The following is a 25,212-nucleotide window of genomic DNA, read 5'->3' on the forward strand; positions in this document are numbered from 1 at the left end:
AAAGCTGCAACATGTGAATACATCCTGACAGATGCCATTGTAATAAGATAATCAATGTTATTCACTTCGTCTGTCAGTGGTTTTAATATTATGGCTGTTCGGTGTATTTAAAAACTGCATGTCTTACTTTTACTTCTGCACAAGTGACCATTTCTTCACTAATATTGGTAGTGTTTTACAGTTATGATGTTTTGATATATGCCATTTATTATTATGGCCTTCAATCTATTTTTTGCATTTTAAGGGGTATTATGAATTAATGGGATTAGGTCATATATTAGGTTATGTATCATTATAAATTTACACTAAATGGCCACTTTATTAAGGACACCTGCCCTTTCACGTTTCAAGCTTCCCTGTAAGAAAATTAGACACGTGACTCCGGAGTGAGCTATTTTTCCGTGGATCAGTTTCAGTGTGAATCCACATTAGAATTGGAAAATTAAGCGACTTGGAACGAGGCGTGGTAATAGGTGTTAGATTAGCCAGGGCCAGTAATTAAAAAACCACCAAACTTGTGCTGTTTTCTTGTGCAACGGTGTCAAGGGTTTATCAAGAATGCTATGATCGAGGATAAAAATCAAGCAAAAGGTGATCCTGTGGACTTAAACAAATCGCAAACGAGAGAGCTGACCTCTTTCATTAACAAGTTGTTGACTTCCACAGGATCCCCTGAATCTCAAGAACAGACAGTGCACAGTCAAGCAAATTTCAGCCGAATACATCTCTGATGCTCTAACTATCATATCCGAATACACAACTTGCCGATCCTTCGCACAGATGGGTTATAAAAGCAGACAATCAGCTTTAGTGCCATTTATGTCTAGAGGTAACAGAAAGGCAAGACTCCAGTGGGCAAAACAGCACAAAAATTGGATCACTGAGCAGTGGAAAAACATCACCTGGTCAGACCAATTCAGATTTCCGTGGCACCATGCTGATGGAGCAATAGGACAGAATTTGGCTCTTCCTGTCAGTTGTCAACTGCTCAGACTGGTGGAGGTTGAGTAATTATGTGAGGGATGTACTCTTGGCACACCCTGGGTCCTCCGATACTTGTGTATGGATGTTTGAACAGTAGGGCTTACCTGAGCACATTGACTAACCAAGTTCATCCTTTAATTGCAGCTGTTTACCCTATGGCAGAAGGGCTTAGTGGTAAATGAGTGAATCTATCCTGTCCGCATGGGCCAGTATTTCTGCAGAACAATTTCAACACCTAGAGGAATCTATGCCACAACGAATTGCTGCGGTTCTGAAGGCCAAAGGAGGTCCAACATGCTACACAGTGGGAGTCTCTAATAAAGTGGCCATTAAATATATATTAAGTCATGTATTTGGTTATATTGATTATGAATTTTTAATTTAATGGCCACATATCTGAATTTGATCAATTTATCAGTGCTAGGTTACTTGTATTTAAACACATATAATATATATTTTTTTAATTATCATTATTAAGTCATATGTGAGGCTACATTTCTTATTAATTTTTTATGATCACTTATCAATTATTGTCTTTCCTATATTATAATGAATTTTATTAATCGATGGTTGTATATGCATCACACACGAAGACGCTATTTCCACAGGGGACACAATAAGGAAAATTAAAGTCATAACTCCAGGTGGGCTGAAAAGATTTTGATTGGTTGGCGTACTTTGTTTGTACTGCTGTTCCTTTTATGTTTGTTCATTACATTTGTTTCAATGTACTTTTCTGATTGATAGTTGAATGATGCGATTGATAATGCACTTTAGGCGTTTATAGCATAATTCAGATACTTTAGTAACCTCATCAGCAATATAAGTATATTATATACAGTATGTGTTCATTTCTACCTTTCAAGGCTTGCAGCCTCTGTCTTGTTGTTGGTTCACCATTTTAATATGTTGTTTTTTTAAAGACTGTAATGATGAAATTTTCTTTCATCACAACATGGTCGTTTGTACTGCTACTTTGTATAGGTGTTCTTATGTGCAAAATATTCTGTGTACATATTTTAGCAGATTTTGAAGATTTTATTTTCCAGCTATTTTGAGTTTTTAGTTTACTAAGTACAACATTAATAAATTCCCTAGACATTCTAGATTGATGTGGGATACCATAGTCTGTTGAAGTCCTAAATTGTTGTTGCCAAATGTCCACTGTGTTATTTTGAGTTGTAATGTGGTCACTCGGTCTGCTCTCAGCCAATCAAACATTAGGGTCCTGTATAGTTCATATTTTGTCCCTTTCTGCTAAACCACAGCGCCTCACATTTTGCACCAGAAATGCACAATATTTTGACACACTTTACGACTAGGTTTAGGCGTAATCACAATAGTAAATCTACCCCTATATGTGATTTTAAAATGGTTGTCCACTACTGGACAACTGATGACCTATCCACTGGACAGGTCATCAGTACATGATCTGTGGGGGTCCGACACCCGGATCCCACACCGTTAAACCACTCCGGCTGCCTCGAGCACCGGACGTACATCCTGGAAGCAGTTGGCTCTGGCCACTGAATAGCGGCCGAGCTGCAGTACTGCAGCTATGCTCCTATTCAAGTGAATAGGAGCAGAGATGCAGTTCGGCCGCTATGCTATGTACTCAGCCAACTGCTTCCGACTCCGTACATCGCATAATGGGCCATAACATCCAGTGCCCGGAGGCAGCCGGAGCGGCTTAACGTTGCGGGGTCCGGGTGCTGATGGTATTCTGATGCCCTATCCGGTGGTTAGGTCATCAGTTGTTCAGTAGTGGACAACCTCTTGAAGTCTGTAATATACATGTTAATAAAGTGAATGTTGGGTAATTTGTGTAAGAATCTATATATATATATCTTTCATTTCTTTTCATACTATTAGATAAAATTGCCTTACTTTTTTAAAATCTGTCAGTGATATGCCTTAGAATAGCATAGTAGTAAGTACACATTCACCTTATCATTGATACATGATTGTGTCTTGTGTGCTTTGTAAGGGGTAGAGACATGGTTGTCTTCAATTAAAGTTTTGCGTCTACCATTTTCTTATTGTTCACCAGAATGGACTACTTGAGAGAATATTTTTTACAATATACTATATTCTGTATTGTATGAGCACCACGACTCAGAATCATGCAGTGGAATTGATTTTGAAGATATAAAATAGAAAAAAAAAAAGTGAATAAATAAATTAGGTTTGACTACTGCAAAAAAGTTTATTATTTGCGGAATATAATTATCCTGTATACTGCTTTCTTAATGACACATCCACGTCATTTATGTATTGTCATGTTCTGTTTTATACAATGTCAAATTCCCAAAGGGCCACTTTGATTTTTAGGGGACATAAAATAATTAACAACATGTTTTAATGCTAAGGTCATCAGAAATGAGAGCATTTGGAAAGTGATAATCTTAGTTGATGGCATAAAATGACCTTGACATTCCAGTTTATTACTGAGCAGTAGTCAGACAGTCCTTAGATTATCAGGGTCAACATCATGCACTTTCTGTAATCTCAGTCTCAGTCCGCATTGAAGAACACATCTTGAGATTTTATGTGTAGTGAAACTGGATTAACCGGTCTCCATATTGTAGACAGACCCTTGAATGTTACACAGACCTTCAAAAAGTTAAATTTCACATTCTCCCTTCCATATAATCCTCCTTGTCGACCGTACGGTCAGTGCATCCATCACCCAAAGTAAGGGTTTTCATTCTGAAAGTTATAATCTGGACACACCTTCTGCACCAGCTTGTAGTCAATACTGTAGAATGAGATGAAGATGCAAATAACCTTGAATGGTTTAGCACAAAGCCACGCAGCATGACTCTGTGTGTGCTCCATATAGCAGTTTTTAGCTGGATCATAAAGGCAAGGTTTGTTCTTCAAGGCTTTGTTGGTGTTCTCATATTCCACTCTGCAGTTAAAAGTCTTGGGTTCTCTGGTATCCAAGGTAGATTGCTGAAGGAGGTCAAACTCTACCACCTTTGTAGGTGGGACAATGCTGACAGACACATTACCAAGACTAGATGAATTGTGTCGAAAGTAGACACTAAACGTCCCATTTATGTGGTCAACAATCTTACCAGTGACCAACAAACTGAATTTGACAGTTTTTATGTTAAAGTAGAAATCCCCCCATCCAAAGATCTTCTTGGTTCTCCCAGTTTTCAAAGAGGGCTTACGTTTAGCTCTTTGGCCAATGCCCCCAGCAAATAGTGTTTGATTCTTGCTCCACTCCCACGGATTAATAGGGGATTGCATTGGATATTTTGCGGTTTTAAATGGGTCAGTGGCGATAACCCTTGATGGATGGAGAGAGTGAGGTTTGTTTGTTCCATATGGTCCATTCTTCACCATTCCTGTTGTCCCCATATCCAAGTATCCCAGGGTTTTTGTCATGTGGCCTTCTAAACAAAGCACCTAGGATAAAAAAAATATATATTTATTTTTCATTCTTCAGTTTTTTTTAAACAATTTTTTTTTATTTGTAAGAGTGCATAATCTGGATTTTTCTGCTAATGTACAGTACATATATGTTGAGGTTACACATTGAAATAAAGATTATAGAAGCAGTCTAAATGTGGTGCCATATTGTGTAACTTTTGACAGCCCAATTACAATTCATACACAAAATTACAATCTTTGTCATCTTTGCAATTCTTAATAAATTAAAAGATAATGCTACTGCATACAATAATAATACAGTGTTCCCTCACATAACAATGGCTTCAGGTTACAATATTTGTAACTTATAATGGGTTATCTTTGGACCATTGTAAATCACAACCACTCAAGTTACAATGATAGAGGCAGTGCTGATCTGCAGCGCCTACAATTATTTGGAAGATCCAGCCAACCAGTATGGACATTTCATTGGTTTAATTAGCAAATCACATTGGGGGCAAGTAGAGTCAGTCAGTCAGTCAGTCAGTCAGAAGGTACTGTATTACTAATGTACATTCAATTCTTAACTGTCTAGTAGCGCCTCTCTCCAGTACAGTACAGGGTTACATATGCTATACTGCTCCCTACTTCTGGCATGAAAAGCTCCTCTAAACACCAGGTGAGGGTGGCTCCATTTATTTTTACTGTACTGGACCATGAAGAAACTCCTATCCTCATAGAAACATAGAAAGCGATTACCCAGCTGCCAGCAACTTTTTCTAAATCTATAAGGCTTTATATGTATCAGTTATTTCGTTATTTTTCTCTAATAGTTTTTGCTTTTTTTGTAATTTTGGAGGCTTTGGCAATTACCAGTTTGTGTGGAGAAGAAGATGCCAATATACAAGAAAATGAGTAAGGTTAAAGTGTAAATATTAAACAATATAAAAGAATAATATATATATACACCGCGTTACAAATTATTATGCAAATGTTACTTTTCGCTGATTTTCCTAAATAGTCGATGCAAATGACAGTCAGTATAATCTTCAAGCCATCAACCGTTGGAGTATAATCCAAATTTTATTGAACAAATCTCCTAATGATAACAGATTTTTTTTTAGAAGTAAAAAACTCAAAATGCACTGTTTCAAATTATTATGCACAACGGAGATCAAAACATTTTAAAGGTTGTAAAGAGAACTAAAATGGTAATTTGTTGAATTTGCAGCATTAGGAGGTCATATTTATAGAAATCAAAGGCTCTTGCAATCAAAAAAAACTTAGCAGGCCAAGTTACATGTTAACATAGGACCCCTTCTTTGAGATCACCTTCACAATTCTTGCATCCATGGCCGGCCTTAGCTATGTTCGACCAATGCGGTCGCACGAGGCGCCAGCCGCCACACGGCAAGAGGTGCGCCAGCGGGTGTGTGTATCCCCGCGCCGTTGCAACTACCAGCGGGGATACACACACTAACTGCAGTCGCCTTTCCACCCGGGCGCTTCTTCACTTAGTGGCCGTCGCTACAGCTGTAGCAGCCATAGCGGCTGCTAGCGGTGACACCGAGCATGACGGCGGTGGCGCCGATAGCAGCCGCTGCGGCTGCTATAGCGGTAGCGACGGCACTATAGCAGAGCAGGGAGATATCTCCCTGGTGTGCTGATTACTAGCGCCACTGTAGCTCCCTGAAGGAGCGGAATCCCCGTGTGACCGGGGATTCCGCTTCAGGAGTTTTCCCTGATGTCACTGTCCATATATGGACAGAGGCATCAAGCAGCGCTCCAGGAGTGGAATCCCCCGGATTCCGCTCCTTCAGGGAGCTACAGTGGCGCTATCTATACTGGAAGGGGGGTGGGGTTGCTATCTACAGGGGGGCACGATAGCAGAGCAGGGAGGTATCTCCCAGCTCTGCTGTCTACTAGCACCACTGTAGCTCCCTGAAGGAGCGGAATCCCCGTGTGGCTGGGGATTCCGCTCCTGGAGCGCTGCTTGATGTTTCTGTCCATATATGGACAGTGACATCAGGGGAAACTCCTGAAGCGGAATCCCCGGTCACAGCATTGCAGACTCTATGACCGGGGATTCCACTCCAGGAGAAGCCAATGACGTCATGGACACAGACGACAGGAGCTTCTCCTGGAGTGGAATCGACGGTCATAGCTACCTACAAGGGGCTGTGTGGCGCTACCTACAGGGGGAATCTGTGAGTGGGGTGCTGATGGTCATTTTACTGTGAGTGGTGGGCTGATGGTCATTTTACTGTGAGTGGGGGGCTGATGGTCTTCAAGTGGTTTCCACCTCTGACCTCCAATTGAAATTAATAGGAGGCAGAAAATACCTGCGGCGCCCGTTTGGAGCTTTTTGCGTCTTTTGCATTCGCTTCAACAGCTTAAGAAAAAACAAAAAAAGGTTACCCAACGCTGTCAGTTGCTGAAGGAATTTTGAGGCAGATTTTTTTTGCCTTACAAAAAACGCGAGTCCGAAAAGGTTGGGAAATTCTGTACTAGGCTACAGGGTTCTGTCATGGAGCAGCTCAGTTCGTCATGGGAACGGGTCCTAGGTGAGTACAATTTTTGTTTTTGTTTGGGGGCACTGTCTACAAGGAGGAGGTGCGGGGACTGTATGGCACGATCTACAAGGGGGAGGTAGGGGACTGTATGGCACTGTCTACAAGGAGAAGGTGGGGGACTGTATGGCGCTGTCTACAGGGGGTAGTGGGGGGCTGTATGGCACTGTCTACAAGGGGGGAGGTGGGGAGCTGTGTGGCACGATCTACAAAAAGGAGGTGAGTAATTATGGCACTGTCTACAGGGAGGCTGTATGGCAAAATCTAAAGGGGGGCACTATACTGTGTGGGGGCCACTAAGCGGACATTATACTGTGTAGGGGTACTACAGATGGCATAATACTGTGATCACAATTAGAGGACAAAATACTGTGTCCTTGAAGGGGTTGTAATATATTATATTATTAAATATTATTATTATACTGTATGGGGGCACTAAAGGGGCATTATAATTTTTTTATGGGGCATTTTTTTTTAATGATGTGGTGGGGCGCCGAAAGATCATTTCGCACAGGGCGCCATCTATACTAGGGCCGGCCCTGCTTGCATCCATTGAATTTGTGAGTATTTGGACAGTTTCTGCTTGAATATCTTTGCAGTATGTCAGAATAGCCTCACAGAGCTTCTGTTTTGATGTGAACTGCCTCCCACCCTCATAGATATTTTGCTTGAGGATGCTCCAAAGGTTCTCAATAGGGTTGAGGTCAGGGGAACATAGGGGCCACACCATGAGTTTCTCTCCTTTTATGCCCATAGCAGCCAATGACACAGAGGTATTCTTTGCAGCATGAGATAGTGCATTGTCATGCATGAAGATAATTTTGCTACGGAAGGCACGGTTCTTCTTTTTGTACCACGGAAGAAAGTGGTCAGTCATAAACTCTACGTACTTTGCAGAGGTCATTTTCACACCGTCAGGGACCCTAAAGGGGTCTACCAGCTCTCTCCCCATGATTCCAGCCCAAAACATGACTCTGCGACCTCCTTGCTGACGTCGCAGCCTTGTTGGGACATGGTGGCCATTCACCAACCATCCACTACTCCATCCACCTGGAACATCCAGGGTTGCACGGCACTCATCAGTAAACAACACGGTTTGAAAATTAGTCTTCATGTATTTCTGAGCCCACTGCAACCGTTTCTGCATATGAGCATTGTTTAGGGGTGGCCGAATAATAGCTTTATGCACACTTGCAAACCTCTGGAGGATCCTACACCTTGAGATTCGCGGGACTCCAGAGGCACCAGCGGCTTCAAATACCTGTTTGCTGCTTTTCAATGGCATTTTAGTAGCTGCTCTCCTAATCCTATTAGTTTGTCTGGCAGAAACCTTCCTCATTATGCGTTTATCTGAACGAACCCGTCTGTGCTCTGAATCAGCCACAAATCTTTTCACAGTACGATGATCACGCTTAAGTTTTCTTGAAATATCCAATGTTTTCATACCTTGTCCAAGGTATTGCACTATTTCACGCTTTTCGGCAGCAGAGAGATCCTTTTTCTTTCCCATATTGCTTGAAACCTGTGGCCTGCTTACTAATGTGGAACGTCCTTCTTAAGTAGTTTTCCTTTGATTGGGCACACCTGGAAAACTAATTATCACAGGTGTCTGAGATTGATTACAATGATCCAAAGAGCCCTAAGACACAATACCATCCATGAGTTTAATTGAAAAACTAAAAATTAAATGTTTATGACACTTAAATCCAATGTGCATAATAATTTGGAACACGGTGTGTGTATATATATATATATATATATATATATATATATATATATATCATAATCTGCAAGGAATAAGTATAGATATAAGCAGAATACCCAAACATCCCGCCTTATCACTCCATCTATGATGATTTACTATGCAGTTCATATTTGATTTTAAGAACTTTCCTGAACAATGGGGTGAATCAATTGTGTCTTAAGCTGTGTACCATGCTAATAATTCATTATTCGTTAACAGATAATTTACTTTAAGATGCATTTGAATGTACACAATGATTAATACAGAATGTATATTATGGGTGGTGTGTTCACGAGGCAGGAGGATGAGCAAGAAGAAAATTAACAGATAACTCCCAAAGGATAAGATGTATATTTCTATTGGCTTCCTTGGGAGAATTGCTAGTAGCATCCATATTTAATGAGTGTAGCAAATATCCTATTCTTAAAACTGAATTATTTCACAGAGAATGTGTGATTAGGATTTTTAATGTACTTGATTTAAATATAGATTATGTCCCTATAGGTTTGTCTGATATTAAAACCATAGCCATGGTAAAAATGTGTGCCTTTTAAAATATGTATGGATTCTCCATCTCAATGTCATATGTCATATCAGTATTCTGATCCTATGATATTCACAATATCGACAAATTAAGTTTATATAAAGCATACAATTAGCATGATTACCTATCTTGGGCTGTTCCAGTAATTAGAAAGGGTCAATAAAACAGGAAACTTAAAGAAGCACTCCACTTTATTTTTGTATAACACCCTCCATTTGTACATTGGTGTTTCAGTGGGGTGCTGTGGGCAAAAATACTTACCGATCCCCGCATCTTGTCTTTTTCGGATCCAGCGCCGCTCACGTGATCTTCCCTCTGACTTGACTGGAGTCACTGTGCTTTTGAATAAACCAGAACGAGGCTCCATAGGAATGCATTGAGAGCCTTACTTGCGGTTTTCTGAAAAGCAGCGATTCCAGACCAGGTCAGAATGAAGATCACGTGAGCAGCGCTGGACCCGAAAAACAACAAGATGCGGGGATCAGTAAGTATTTTTGCACATAGCACCCCACTAAAACATCAATGTACAAATGGAAGGTGCAATAAAAAATTAAGTGGAGTGCTTCTTTAAATCATCCTAAGTCACTTTCCTGTTTACATAATTATTTAAATCTAATACATATTCCTCTCATCATCAAGATCAACCGACGGGAACCTCGTTAATTGCTTAAGCAACATGGTAGTGGCGTTAGGAAAGCATTGTGCCACTTTGTTTCGTGTCAGCTCTATTGGACTTATTCCGGAGAGCTCCATTGATGGCCATTGAATATAATCTAGACTAAAAAGTGCAGAGCCAACAGGAGAGGAAGTGGCACAACACTCTTCTAAAGTGGATTATACATTGGTAACCTATTCTTACAATATGCCACCTATGTCTATAATGAGACAACCGCATTAACTTAGATTCTTTAATGCAATTCTAGCCTACACTGTGTTTTTGTACATCAGATTACTGTATAGTTAATGGCATAAACCTCTAAAAAGCAAATTCTGAGAGAAAGCTCTGTTCGGCCCTGAACAAGTAGGAGAGACTTCAAATGATTTGAAAAAATGATCACTCTCAGTAGAAGGCGCTCCCGCACTTATGTGGAAGATTGAGCCAAATTCCCAGTCGAGGCAGAATATCTCAGTGGGTAGGAAATACGAAATGTATTTCTTAAAAAAGACATGCGTAATAAACAGCATAAGTCTCAATGGTGGTGGAAGAAGCTACGCGTTTCGACCTCGGACTAAGGTCTGCATCAGGCTTGATGGTCATGGTACCCGTGAGCTGCAATCAGCTGTTTTGATATGGCTGCTCTGCGGCGGTTCCATCCTCTCAGGGCCCCCTACTGCTACGGGTCTGTGCTGCCCGACACATCACATTTATGGGCCGGGCGGCACGGGCCCTCTCATCGCTAGTACCGGGGGGTCCCGATGCTAGCGACTGCCACATTCAATTGTATCTGCATCCTCAGGATGCAAATACAATTGAATACTATGGTGGAGCAGCTCCCTGCACCGCAATTACTAAGCTACAGACGATATCAGTCCTGTAGCCTACAAGACGCTGGGATGTGGGGCGTGATGATGTCACTGGATCATGCCGGCCTACGCAATGGTCTTGGAGCAAGGAACGGGGCTAGGTAAGTAAGTTTCTGTATTTATTTATTTTATTTATTTCTAAAATGTTGTATTGCACCATCTGCAAGTGGAGGCTGTGTGGCACCATCTGCAAGGGGTCTCTGTGTGGCACCATCGAAAATGGAGGGCTGTGTGCAATATCTAAAAGGGGGCTGTATGTGGTACTATCTACAAGGGGGGCTGTGTGTGGCACTATATACAAGGGGGGCTGTGTGTGACACTTTTTGCAAGGGGGGCTGTGTGTGGCGCTATATACAAGTGGGGACTGTGTGTGGCGCTATCTACAAGAGGTGGGCTGTGTGTGGAGCTATCTACAGGGGGTTGTGTGTGGCTCTATCTACAAGAGTGGGGCTGTATGTGGAGCTATCTACAGGGGGCTGTTTGTGGCGCCATCTACAGGGGGCAGTGTTTTGCTCTAACTACAAGGGGGCTGTGTGTTGCGCTATCTACAGGGGGCTGTGTGTGGCGCTATCTACAGGGGCTGTGTGGCGCTATCTACAGGGGGCTGTGTGGAGCTATCTACAGGGGGTTATGTGTGGCGCTATCTATAGGGGGCTGTGTGTGGGGCTATCTACAGGGAGCTGTAGATAGAATCTGAATCTTTGCTCTTTGCCCCCAGGTTCAGAAGAACCTAGCTATGCGTCTGGTGTGACTGGCACACTTATAGAAGCCATATCTGTGTGCAATGATAATACTAAGCAGCCACCCCCTTTTGAATAGTAGGCATAAGAGTGGCTGTTTATCAATATTTTGCGCCTGTGCGATCTCCCTCTATGTAGCATTGTGATTTGTCTGCATCTTGTTGGGAACTGGTGTTTGTACCTGCCCTCGTATGAGTAAGTATGGTCTTTTTCAGTTCTGCATAACCCAACTGCGCTTAAACTTTAGGTCACAAACTGACAGGAGGACTTTTTCCTTCAAGATTTTTTCAGCAAAATTTATGTTTTAATCAGTTATGAAAAGTCGTCCAGGTCCTGCAGAAGAAAAGCAGCCCAGACCATCACACTACCACCACCATGTTTGACTGATTGTATGATGTTCTTATGGTGGAATGCGGTGTTAGCTTTACGCCAGATGTAATGAGACCCATGTCTCCAAACAGTTCCCTCTTTAAATCATCAGTATTCAGAATATTATCCCAAAACTCTTGGGGGTCATCTAGATGTTTCCTTGGCAAATGTGAGACGAGCCTTTGTGTTATTTTTAGTCAGCCATTTTTGCCCATTGTCTTTCTTATTATGGCTGTCTACATGTACGGTATTGCTCTCTACCTGTATTAAATGCACTGTACTGCTCTCTACCTGTACTAAATGGACTGTACTGCTCTCTACTTATACTACATGTACTGTACTGCTCTCTACCTGTACTACATGTACGGTACTGTTCTCTACATGTACTGCACTGCTCTCTATCTGTACTACATGTACTGCACTGCTCTCTACCCAGGGGCGTAGCTAGGGGGGTCAGGCAGGGCATTTGCCCCGGGCGCAACTTAGAGGGGGCGCCAGCACCGCACAGTCCATGATGCAGCAGTCTGCCTGGAGAGAGGGAGCAGACACACCGGAGCAGAGCACTACAGAGGACAGGAAAACACAGGACAGTGGTGAGTACAGTGTAAACAATTTAGTGCCTGGGAACACTAGTGTTTCTAAAATCATAAACTAAGTGACATTAGTTTATGATTTTAGAAACTCTTGTGTCTCCAGGCACGTTCTTTTTGCAGCTGCCGCGACCCCCCCTGGTGTATGTGTGGGAAACAGTGTATGGTGCTATTATAATTAGAGGTGCAGTGTATGCCGCTATTGTATTTAGGGCCGTAGTGTGCGGTATAATGAGAACTTTATTTTTATTTATAGGTGTAGAAATGTTTGAAAAGTGAGAAGCTGAAGGCATCTGAGCGGCAAACTGCAGAAATGGGCTGTGGCCGGGAGAAGTCTTAGAGGTCTCGACCGGATGGAGAAAAATAACTAGAATCTGAGACGTCACCGGTGAGTCACTTAAAGAGGCTCTGTCACCACATTATAAGTGCCCTATCTCCTACATAAGGAGATGGGCGCTGTAATGTAGGTGACCGCAGTGTTTTTTATTTAGAAAAACGATCTATTTTTACCATGTTACGAGCGATTTTAGCTTTATGCTAATTCGTTTCTTAATGCCCAACTGGGCATGTTTTTACTTTAGACCAAGTGAGCGTTGTAAAGAAAAGTGTATGACGCTGACCAATCAGTGACCAATCAGCGTCATACACTTCTCTCCATTAATATACTCCGCGCATAGTGACACTGCATAGTTCACGCTGTGCTGTCTTATACTGACACATTAACTTTACTGAAGTGTCTTGACAGTGAATAGACATTCCTTCCAGCCAGGATGGGATGTCTATTCACAATCCTGACACTTCGGTAATGTTTGTGCGGGACTTATAGCAGAGCAAGCGTAATCTCGCGAGATCACGCTGTAAATGACAGATTACAGCGACATTATGCTTGTTCTGCTGTAAATCCCGCACAAACATTACTGAAGTGTCAGGATTGTGACTAGACATCCCGTCCTGGCTGGAAGGAATGTCTATTCACTGTCAAGACACTTCAGTAACGTTAATGTGTCAGTATAAGACAGCACATACTGATCTAGCAGGATCTCTGCGTTGAGGAAATGAATGGAGAGAAGTGTATGACGCTGATTGGTCACTGACTGGTCAGCGTCATACAATCCTCTGTACAACGCCCACTTAGTCTAAAGTAAAAACACGCCCTGTTAGGCATTAAGAAACAAATTAGCATAAAGCTAAAATCACTAATAAAGTGGTAAAAATAGATTGTTTTTCTAAATAAAAAGCACTGCTGTCACCTACATTATAGCGCCGATCTCCTTATGTAGGAGATAGGGCACTTATAATGTGGTGACAGAGTCTCTTTAAAGAGGCTCTGTCACCAGATTTTGCAACCCCTGTCTGCTATTGCAGCAGATCGGCGCTGCAATGTAGATTACAGTAACGTTTTTATTTTTTAAAAACGAGCATTTTTGGCCAAGTTATGACCATTTTTTTATTTATGCAAATGAGGCTTGCAAAAGTCCAAGTGGGCGTGTTTAAAGTTTAAAGTCCAAGTGGGCGTGTATTATGTGCGTACATCGGGGCGTTTTTACTACTTTTACTAGCTGGGCGTTCTGACGAGAAGTATCATCCACTTCTCTTCAGAACGCCCAGCTTCTGGCAGTGCACAGACACACAGCGTGTTCTCGAGAGATCACGCTGTGACGTCACTCACTTCCTGCCACAGGTCCTGCATCGTGTCGGCCACATCAGCACCAGAGGCTACAGTTGATTCTGCATCAGCGTTTGCAGGTAAGTAGCTACATCGACTTACCTGCAAACGCTGATGCTGCTGCAGAATCAACTGTAGCCTCTGGTGCCGATGTGTCCTCGCTCGTCCGACACGATGCAGGGCCTGTGAGTGACGTCACAGCGTGATCTCTCGAGAACACGGTGTGTCTGCACTGCCAGAAGCTGGGCGTTCTGAAGAGAAGTGGATGATACTTCTCGTCAGAACGCCCAGCTAGTAAAAGTAGTAAAAAGATGATGGGTGGTATGATTATGATATAATTATTATTATTTTTTTTAAACAGCAACTTCCAGCATATCCTTACCATTGTTTGGGCCATGCTGGGAGCAGGAAGCAATTTAGTGCAAACCTATACGGCAGGGGTTGCACTAAATTGAGCTGTATTTGTGCTGGTGTTGTATATATGTAATGAGCTGGGTTCTGGTGCTGTATATATGTACTGAGCTTGGTTCTGGTAATATATATGTACTGAGCTTGGTTCTTGGGCTGTATTTACGTACTGAGCTTGGTTCTGGAGCTGTATTTATGTATTTAAGTTTTGTTCTGGTGCTGTATATACAGTGAAGGAAATAAGTATTTGATCCCTTGCTGATTTTGTAAGTTTGCCCACTGTCAAAGTCATGAACAGTCTAGAATTTATAGGCTAGGTTAATTTTACCAGTGAGAGAAAGATTATATTAAAAAAAAACTGAAAATCACATAGTCAAAATTATATATATTTATTTGCATTGTGCACAGAGAAATAAGTATTTGATCCCCTACCAACCATTAAGAGTTCAGCCTCCTCCAGACCAGTTACACGCTCCAAATCAACTTGGTGCCTGCATTAAAGACAGCTGTCTTAAATGGTCACCTGTATAAAAGACTCCTGTCCACAGACTCAAATAATGTCTGACTCTAACCTTTACAACATGGGCAAGACCAAAGAGCTTTCTAAGGATGTCAGGGACAAGATCATAGACCTGCACAAGGCTGGAATGGGCTACAAAACCATAAGTAAGACGCTGGGTGAGAAGGAGACAACTGTTGGTGCAATAGTAAGAAAATGGAAGACATACAAAATGACTGTCAATCGACATCGATCTGGGGCTCTATGCAAAATCTTACATCGTGGGGTATCCTTGATCCTGAGGAAGGTGAGAGCTCAGCCGAAAACTACACGGGGGGAACTTGTTAATGATCTCAAGGCAGCTGGGACCACAGTCACCAAGAAAACCATTGGTAACACATTACGCCGTAATGGATTAAAATCCTGCAATGCCCGCAAGGTCCCCCTGCTCAAGAAGGCACATGTACAGGCCCGTCTGAAGTTTGCAAATGAACATCTGGATGATTCTGAGAGTGATTGGCAGAAGGTGCTGTGGTCAGATGAGACTAAAATTGAGCTCTTTGGCATTAACTCAACTCGCCGTGTTTGGAGGAAGAGAAATGCTGCCTATGACCCAAAGAACACCGTCCCCACTGTCAAGCATGGAGGTGGAAACATTATTTTTTGGGGGTGTTTCTCTGCTAAGGGCACAGGACTACTTCACCGCATCAATGGGAGAATGGATGGAGCCATGTACCGTCAAATCCTGAGTGACAACCTCCTTCCCTCCACCAGGACATTAAAAATGGCTCGTGGCTGAGTCTTCCAGCATGACAATGACCCGAAACATACAGCCAAGGCAACAAAAGAGTGGCTCAAAAAGAAGCACATTAAGGTCATGGAGTGGCCTAGCCAGTCTCCAGACCTTAATCCCATCGAAAACTTATGGAGGGAGCTGAAGATCCAAGTTGCCAAGTGACAGCCTCGAAATCTTAATGATTTACAGATGATCTGCAAAGAGGAGTGGGCCAAAATTCCATCTAACATGTGTGCAAACCTCATCATCAACTACAAAAAACGTCTGACTGCTGTGCTTGCCAACAAGGGTTTTGCCACCAAGTATTAAGTCTTGTTTGCCAAAGGGATCAAATACTTATTTCTCTGTGCACAATGCAAATAAATATATATAATTTTGACAATGTGATTTTCTTTTTTTTTTTTTTATATAATCTATCTCTCACTGGTAAAATTAACCTAGCCTAAAAATTCTAGACTGTTCATGTCTTTGACAGTGGGCAAACTTACAAAATCAGAAAGGGATCAAATACTTATTTCCTTCACTGTATGTAATGATCTTGGTTCTGGAGCTGTATTTATGTACTGAGCTTGGTTCTTGTACTGTATATATGTAATGAGCTGTGTTCTGGTGCTGTATATAAGTAATGAGCTTTGTTCTGGTGCTGTATATATGTACAGAGCTTGGTACTGGAGCTGTATATATGTACTGAGCTTGGTTCTGTGGATGTAATATATGTATTGAGCTTGGTTCTGATGCTGTATTTATGTACTGAGCTTTGTTCTGGTGCTGTATATATGTAATGAGCTTTGTTCTGGTGCTGTATATATGTAATGAGCTGGGTTCTGGTTGTGTATAGAACTATATTGCTTGTAAAATGTACAAATGTTTTTATGCTTGAGTTACATAAAAATGTGGAAAAGAAATGACACGTCATTGATTGGTAGGGAAAACAAACATGGCGAGGGGGAAGGAGATGTCGGGAAAGAGGTTGGGGGGTGGGGGGGGGCGCCAAACTGAATCTTTGCCCTGGGTGCTGGAGAACCTAGCTACGCCTCTGTCTCTACCTATACTACATGTACTGTACCTCTCTCCACCTGTACTAAATATACTGTACTGCTCTCTACTTGTACTACATGTACTGTACTGCTCTCTACCTGTACTACATGTACTGTACTGCTTTGTACCTGTACTACATGTACTGTACTGTTCTCTACCTGTACTAAATGAATTGTACTGTTCTCTATCTATACTACATGTACTGCACTGCTCTCTACCTATACTACATGTACTGTACTTCTCTCCACCTGTACTACATATACTGTACTGCTCTCCACCTGTACTACATATACTGTACTGCTCTCTACCTGTACTACATATACTGTACTGCTCTCTACCTGTACTGCATATACTCTACTACTCTCTACCTATACTACATGTACTGCACTGCTCTCTACCTATACTACATGTACTATACTGCTCTCTACCTGTACTACATATACTCTACTACTCTCTACCTATACTACATGTACTGCACTGCTTTTAACCTGTTCTATATATGCACTCTATTACTCTCTACCTATACTACATTAAGGACCTGTTCACACATAGTTTTTTTTGCCTGCGCTTTTTTTGCTGCAGTTTTCATGGCGGTTTTCGCCTGTGGCCATTGAGGACCATGGGCAAAAAAACGCAGCGAAAAAAGCTAGAAAGAGACTGTCGCAAGTTTTTTCTGCCTGCCATTGATTTCAATGGGAGGTCAAAGGCGGAAACCGCAGCAAAAAAGAAAATTCTATTTCCCTTAAAGCCGCCCAAGAAAAATAGATGTGTCTGCCTTCAATTGAAATGAATGGGGGGCGATTTCAGACAATTTTTGGCGTGGATTCCAACATGGTTTCCACGTCAAAATCAGCACCACAAAGACCTTGTGTGAACTGGGCCTAACTGTGCTGCTCTTTACCTGTTGAAGTGAATAGTAAAGAATTTTTTATGTTTTTGTTTATCCAAAATCAGGAATGGATCCAAATCAGAGTAAAGTATGTAGGAAAGAAAATGTACAGCTTCTCATGTAGTCAATCCTGATTTTGTCGAGAAAAAAAGCAACAAAAACTGCACTCTATGAATAAGGCATAATAGTACACACAATTCAACACTTTGAGAATCTGTATATGTTTCCCCAATTGCCTGCTAGGATTTGTTCAAAAAAGTTGAATGCCAATTAAACTGGTAGTACCTTTAGAAGAGGATATAATGCTTCAGAGTCATGGATGCTAATAAGATTAGTACAGTCATTCAATATACAGTACACGTAAGGAAGTTGTAGAAAAATGGAAGAGAAAGTGATGAGGGATTTAAACTTTTTGGTTTTGATATTTAAGAATTTCACTGGCTGCTGAACTGAACAATAATGTATACTCTGCAGGAATTCTTCCAGGGAGAAAATATAATGACTATTTTGCAACCTTGCATAATGCAAACCCCAATTTAAAAAGGTGCAGAAGACTTTATTTGTGAAGTTCTTTCACTCCATTGCAAAATCTAGGTATGACGCTAAGTGGAACCACACCTTTAAATACCAAATCAGTCACTTTTTTTCTCCACCAGCGCCTCTGATCATCTTCCTTTCACACACTGCTAGCGCTGCGAAAACGAAATGACAAGGAAGGGAAATAGACGACAAAAGGGAAAAGGTTACAAGCTTGCCTGTCTGATCTGCCTGGGAGACAGCGAGATGTAACGAGGGGACCTGAACGGTGGGTCAGCCGCTCATGAATTTCATGATTCCTGCACACGGCTCATTATGAGGGATTGATCTGAAACCTCTTAAACAGTCTGCGGAGAACATTAATGGGACTTGGCTGAGGCTTATATTTTTAACCTGTTATCTGCTATTGTACTGAAGATTCTAGAAGTTTAAAAATTGTACTTTTGTAATAAAGCTGGTTTTAGTTTTACCAAACATGTCCATTCTTATTTATTTCTCTGAATTACTTCAGACCTCCTTCTTTCCAAAAAAAAACAATGAATGTGATACACGACAAAAAAAATCTATTTATTTATGTTGCTTATATAGCACCAACATATTCCACAGAAGCTTTCATCACTCACTGTCCCCAGTGAAGCACACAATCTACGTTCCCTATCTATATTTTTTGTTAGGGTATGTTCCCACACACAGGATATGCTGCAGATTTTCTGCAGCAGAATCTCTAGAAAAACACTGGTAAATCTGTCCCAGAAATCTGCACCAATTAGTGTGTTTTTCCTGCTCATATTGCTGCGGAAATGCTGCGATTTTTTCGCAGCTGTTTTACCTGCAGATTTAGTATTAAATATTGATTACAGAAAAGTATAGGTTCACAGGCGGATTTCCAGCGGTTTTACTGCAACAACATAAATCTGCTGCAGAATTTATGCTCCCCATTGAAGTCTATGGGCCAAACATGCAGCATCTCCGCACAGAACCCCCAGCATAAATTGACATGCTGCGGAATTGAAAAATGCACCACAGAACACTTTGGGGCGTTTTTTTCCGCAGTGTTGGAGTGAGATTTTCTAAATTTCATTCACTTTGCTGCTACTGTAAATGCTGCAGAATTTCCACACAGAATTCCCTTGCGGAAATTCCGCAGCTATGTGGACATTCAGCCTTAGGGCATGACCAGATGTGGTGAAATTCCGCAGCGGACAGTCTGCAGTGGAATTCTCCAGTGGCCGTTTTTTACATTTGTTTCTATACATTTTTAGGCAAGTTAGTTCAGACATTGCGGAAAACTCCGCTGCGGACCATAGGCTGCGGTGCAGAATTTTCCCTCCGCAGCATGCACTGTCTATTGCGGAGAAGAAGCGGAATTTCACTGCGGATTTCAGCCTTTGCAATGCAAAAACTGAAATCTGTGGCAAGTCCGCTGTGTTTTCTGCAACGTCTGAATTACCTGTCAAATATGCAAATGTTAGTGCAGATATGTTAGTGCGTTATTGCCCCAAATCTGCACCAACATTTGCAGCGGAAAAACTCTACCACATGTGACCATGCCCTTAGTGTAGGAGGGAACAACATACAAACTCCATGCAGATGGATTCAAACCTGGACTCCAGTGCTGCAAGATAACCATGCTAACCACTGAGCCACCATACTGCCCGAGGTTTATTGTCATCATTCATTTTTATTATTAACTAAATCTTATCAGACTGTGGTGTCCCAGTAGATCCTCTGCAAAATATGTCTTCTTATGTTATATTCTAGTTTGCAAATGGAATGTAGAGACTTTATTTATTTTCACTTATTCTCTTAGTGGTCTGTTATTATAAGCAGTTCGAAATTTTATATGAACTGATTAATATCTAGATATTTCGGACACCAGATCACTGGGAGGTATATTGATTAAATATGTGATGCACACCCTATTATGGGAGATGGTGCCCGTAAAGGATGTATTCCAGTCACCTATATCCCATATATTTGATGGCACTTATTCCCCCCCTTTGAGGTTTTATAAGAGAACACTAAATAATTTAGATGAATTGGTCAAAGCAGATGCAGGTAGCCTTACTGTATTACCCAGACAGTTATTTCTCAAAACACAAAGAAATTACATCTTTCCTTGTTTAGTCAGTGGGCAATGCCCGAGTGTGATCAAGGTTGTCTTTATTAAAACGATTCCCCATAAGGGATTTCTTTATGTGCAATTCTTTCTTTGTTGCCTATTTACTGATATGTTTGTGCAGTCATGTATGTGTTGAAGAAGCAACCCAGCATATACGTGACCGCTTAGCCAAACACAAGTCCACAATTTGGTGTTGCAAAATTTTGTTACCCGTTCTAGCTCAATTTATCCAAATAGATCGCAACATATCACAGTATATATTCTATAATAATGATTACATACCTTTCTATATTTGCATTCCATTGCTAGCTATGCACGTCACACACCCAGGGACCTACTTCCCTAACAGCGCCTGTTATCAGATAGCCAGTATATATAGATATAGGAATAGCCACCTCTCTGTATAGCTCGTGGATACACGCCGTCTAAAGTAGGATGGCTCTTTCCCAATCAATTTATCAAGTAAAAAATAGGATAGACGACAGCATCTCCATAGAAAACTATGGGGTTTTTTTTCTGCCAAAAAACAGTGCATACAACAATGGTATTTTTTGGCATGAATAATTGACATTGTTTTCTATGGGGATGCTGTTATTTACCCTATTTTTGACTTGTTATCAGACAGCGATCTGCCGCCAAGCAACAACTTTATACACATCATTATGTTTCACTTTTTTAGTATTCATGATATCCCAGGTCATGTGGTACGCCACCTAGCAATGAAGCTAATGTCCTTAAAGTCCTCCACGGTTTGATTGTAGTGGCGCATGCGCGGTTCATATACAAGCATGCCGATTTTATCTTTTACTCTGTTCCAGGGTTATCCTTAACTAACTACAGGAGCCACATGGGTAGGACTCTGTTTTTGCTTTATTATGTTCTAACCCATCATGTGACTAATATATTGTGTGACTATTGCTGTTATGTTGCATATTGTATTCTGTTATATCTATATGACATACTCCCCATATGGTTCAATGAGTTCCTATATTTCCACTAGAGAAGTGGTTGTTATACTCTGTAATAAAATCAGATGTACTAAATATGCTGACTCCATTATAGTTTTGACATTTTTCTATCTGGATATTGACACGTTATTTCTATAGACCAACTTCATTTTGGCTATTAATCTGAAAAAGGTTTGAAGGGGTTGTCCACGACTGGACAACTGATGACCTATCCACCGGATAGGTCATCAGTACATGATCTGTGGGGGACCCCGCACTGTTAAGAAACTCCCACATTAACTTTACCGGAGTGTCGGGAGACTGAAAACACATTGCCTCCAGCCGGAGGCGATGTCTTTTCATTCTCCCGACACTCCGGTAAAGGTAATGTGGGATTAAGTGACACCACAGCGTGATCTCGCTAGATCACGCTGTGCTGTGTGTACAGCTGAACATGAATGAAGAGAAGTGTATGACGCTGATTGGTCAGCGTCATACACTTCTCTTTACTACACCCACTTGGTGAAAAGTAAAAAAACGGCCACTTGGTCATTAAAGAGGCTCTGTCACCACGTTATAAGTGGCCTATATTGTACATGATGTGATCGGCGCTGTAATGTAGATACGATCGCCGAGTGTCTGTGTCTCTGATGGCGGCCGGGGGCCTAATAAAGGCCTCCAGATCTGCCTGTAGTGAATGCCTGCTAGCTCATGCCAGAGGAATTTAAACGGACAGGCAGTAATACACTGCAACACAAAAGTATTGCAGTGTATTATAAAAGCGATCAGAGAATCGCATATTAAAGTCCCCTAGTAGGACTAGTAAAAAAGTTGAATAAAGTTAATTGAATTTTTTTTTTAAAATAAATTAAAAACCCACTTTTTCCAAATACAAAACGCTTTACTATTAAAAAAAAACAAAATAAAGTAAAAAAAGTTACACATATTTGGTATCGCCGCGTCCTTAATGACCCCGACTAAAAAGCTATTACATTATTTAACCCGCACGGTGAACGTCGTAAAAAATAATATATAAAACAATGGAAAAATTGCTGTTTTCTGTGAATCCTGCCTTAAATAAAATGAGATAAAAAGTGATCAAAAAAGTCGCATCTACTCTAAAATTGTACCAATAAAATCTACAAGTCATCCCACAAAAAAAAAGCCCTCATACAGCTGCATCGGCGGAAAAATAAAAAAGTTATTACTCTTCAAATATGTGGACACAAAAACAAATAATTTTGAAAAAAAAAGTGTTTTTACTGTGTAAAAGCAGACAAACATACAAAAATACATACAAATTTGGTATCGCTGCAATCGTAACAACCCGCTGAATAAAGTTATTTATACCACACAGTAAACGGCGCAGATTTAGGACGCAAAAAAGAGTGGCAAAATGTCAGTTTGTTTTCCATTCACCCCCAAAAAAAGTTAATAAAAGTTAATCAATAAATTATATCTACTCCAAAATGGTGCTATTAAGAAATACAACTTGTCCTGCAAAAAACAAGACCTTATACAGCTATGTGGACGCAAAAATAAAAAAGTTATAGCTCTTGGAATGTGACGATGGAAAAACATAAAAAATACCTTGGTCATTAAGGTTTTAAATAGGCTGGTCATTAAGGGGTAAAAATGCTCATAACTTTATCAAAAATTGTATTCTTATGAACATTTTTTAAATTGACTTTATTATATATGTTGCTTAGCTTTTTCCAAACAGCTTCTATGTATCCTCTATACTCAGAAACTGTATTGTTCACTATGAACCGATTCCGCAGTTCAGCTGAAGTAACCGAATCGGCTCATATGGAACGATACAGGTGCAAAATACTGAAGAACATCCACTTCCACATCTATCATCCATGAGGGGGTGACCGCTTAGTATTATAATTGCACACCGGGTGCCAGTCACATGTGTATGTGTAGTGCACCTTGCTGGCTAAATGTGTCCTTTTTCAGTGACTCCTACAGATGTTTCCCTGGACGAATGTGAATGCAGTGCAGCAAAACAACAGTTCTAACCACATAGTCACTGTGCTGTTATATCGCTAGTTGTATTTGTCCGGTTGTGTTTAGGTTCCCCAGGCCTATGTTTTAAAATGTCACTCTTAGCAGTAATATTAGAGAGCATTATTATTATCAATTGCACTATTGATTCCGTCAAAAACGGAAACTTTACGTAACGGAGACAAACGGAAAACATTAGCAACGGAAGCGTTACCATTGAAATTAATGGCAATGCAAACGGAATCTATGGTTTCCATTTGCCTTTCCGTTGATGGATTCCTCCAACGGAAAGGTCTGACAGAACCCATCAACGGAAACCGACCACTGATGTGAACAGGCCCTAAGCTACAAAAATCGAATACAAAAACTGCACCAAAATGGCAGTGTGTGTATGCAACATTTTATTAGGTTTACTGGACAGATCGTGCTTCTGTTTGAATGTGTGCGTGTATATATATATATATATATATATATATATATATTTAGAGGCAGCTGGTGAAGAAGTTTCTGAACACAGGATCTGCAATTTAGAACAAAGCGCCCATTGCTGCCTTCATTATTGTGTCTGTGACATTAGTCTTGAATCAGATTGTCACTGAACATGTAAAAGTTCATTCACTTAATATACTAATCTTCTTGCTAGAATATTTTTAATGTCCAGATGAGACAAGATTTGTATTCCTGTTTTGCATATATTATCACCTTGTGCTATTGAATACCGATGCAGCTTAATTTAGACGTTATATTATGGATTATAGCTATTGATGTTTTATTTACAGAAAAGACTGGGTTTTGTGAAATGATTTAGCTTCAGCTTCATTATTATTTAACATGAATAAGTGTAATTTTGATCGCAAGTACTAAAAGTCAGAATTAAATCCAAATAAAACAGTATTATAACATCAATGATTAAACATTATTGTAAAATGACATAATTTATGCCCAGTTGACACTAAGGCTACAAGAACAAGTTGCGTAATTTGATTAACGCAGGTAATTCCGCAGGTAAAAATCCACACTTAATGGTGCGTTTTTTTTAATGTGTATTGAGGTGTGTTTTTTTACATTTTGATACAGGTATAGGTGCAGATTTTTTTGCTGCGGATTTTGGTTCGCTTCTTATATTCTTGTCAGATACAATCCTGAGACTGAAACGCAAGCTAAATTTGACATACTGTAGATTTTAAAATATGCACCGCAGGTCAGTTAACATGCATAAAATCTCATTTACTTTTCTGGTAATCAGAGGCATAGCTAGGGGTTTAGCACAGGGGATGAAACACATATGAGTGGGCCACAACCCAGTAGTCCCCCCACACAGTATAATGACCCCTTATTGGCCCCCACACAGTATAATTCCCTTATAGCTGCCCACACATAGGATAATGCCCCTATAGCTGCCCCCACACAGTATAATTCCCCTATAGTTGCCCCTACACAGTATAATGCCCCTATAGCTGTCCCCACACAGTATAATGCTCTCATATTGCCTCCCACACAGGATAATGCCCCCATAGTGCCTACCACACAGTATAATGCCCCCATCAGGCCTCCCACAAAGTATAATGCCCACATAGCTGCCCCATACAATATAATGCCCCACAGCTGCCCCATACAGCATAATGCCCCAGAGCTGCCCCCTTACAGTATAATGCCGCCATAGCTGCCCCATACAGTATAATGCCATTGTAGCTGCCCCCACACAGTATAATGCCACCAAAGCTGCCCCTAGACAGTATATCGCTTATAGCAGCCCTCCATACCCAGTATAATAACAAACAAAAAATACTGACATATCCCCGTTACCATGACAAATGGAGGACATTCCTTTGCTCCTCCACTCTGTGTAGTGTG

At 40.9% G+C, this 25,212-nt stretch overlaps 1 protein-coding gene across 2 annotated transcripts in view; it reads right to left on the reverse strand.

Moving 5' to 3' along the window:
- Window positions 1–1,466: 1,466 nt before the first annotated feature.
- NXPH4 (neurexophilin 4) overlaps window positions 1,467–25,212 on the reverse strand; it is a 253,032-nt gene continuing 229,286 nt past the window's right edge. For both annotated transcript variants that reach the window (XM_075852006.1, XM_075852007.1), the window contains exon 2: window positions 1,467–4,401. In XM_075852006.1, coding sequence (XP_075708121.1) covers window positions 3,670–4,401 — 732 coding nt within the window. In that variant the 3' untranslated portion in view covers window positions 1,467–3,669. The remainder of the gene's footprint in view (window positions 4,402–25,212) is intronic.

The sequence above is a fragment of the Rhinoderma darwinii genome, chromosome 2 (assembly GCF_050947455.1).
Source record: "Rhinoderma darwinii isolate aRhiDar2 chromosome 2, aRhiDar2.hap1, whole genome shotgun sequence".
Lineage (NCBI taxonomy): Eukaryota > Metazoa > Chordata > Amphibia > Anura > Rhinodermatidae > Rhinoderma > Rhinoderma darwinii.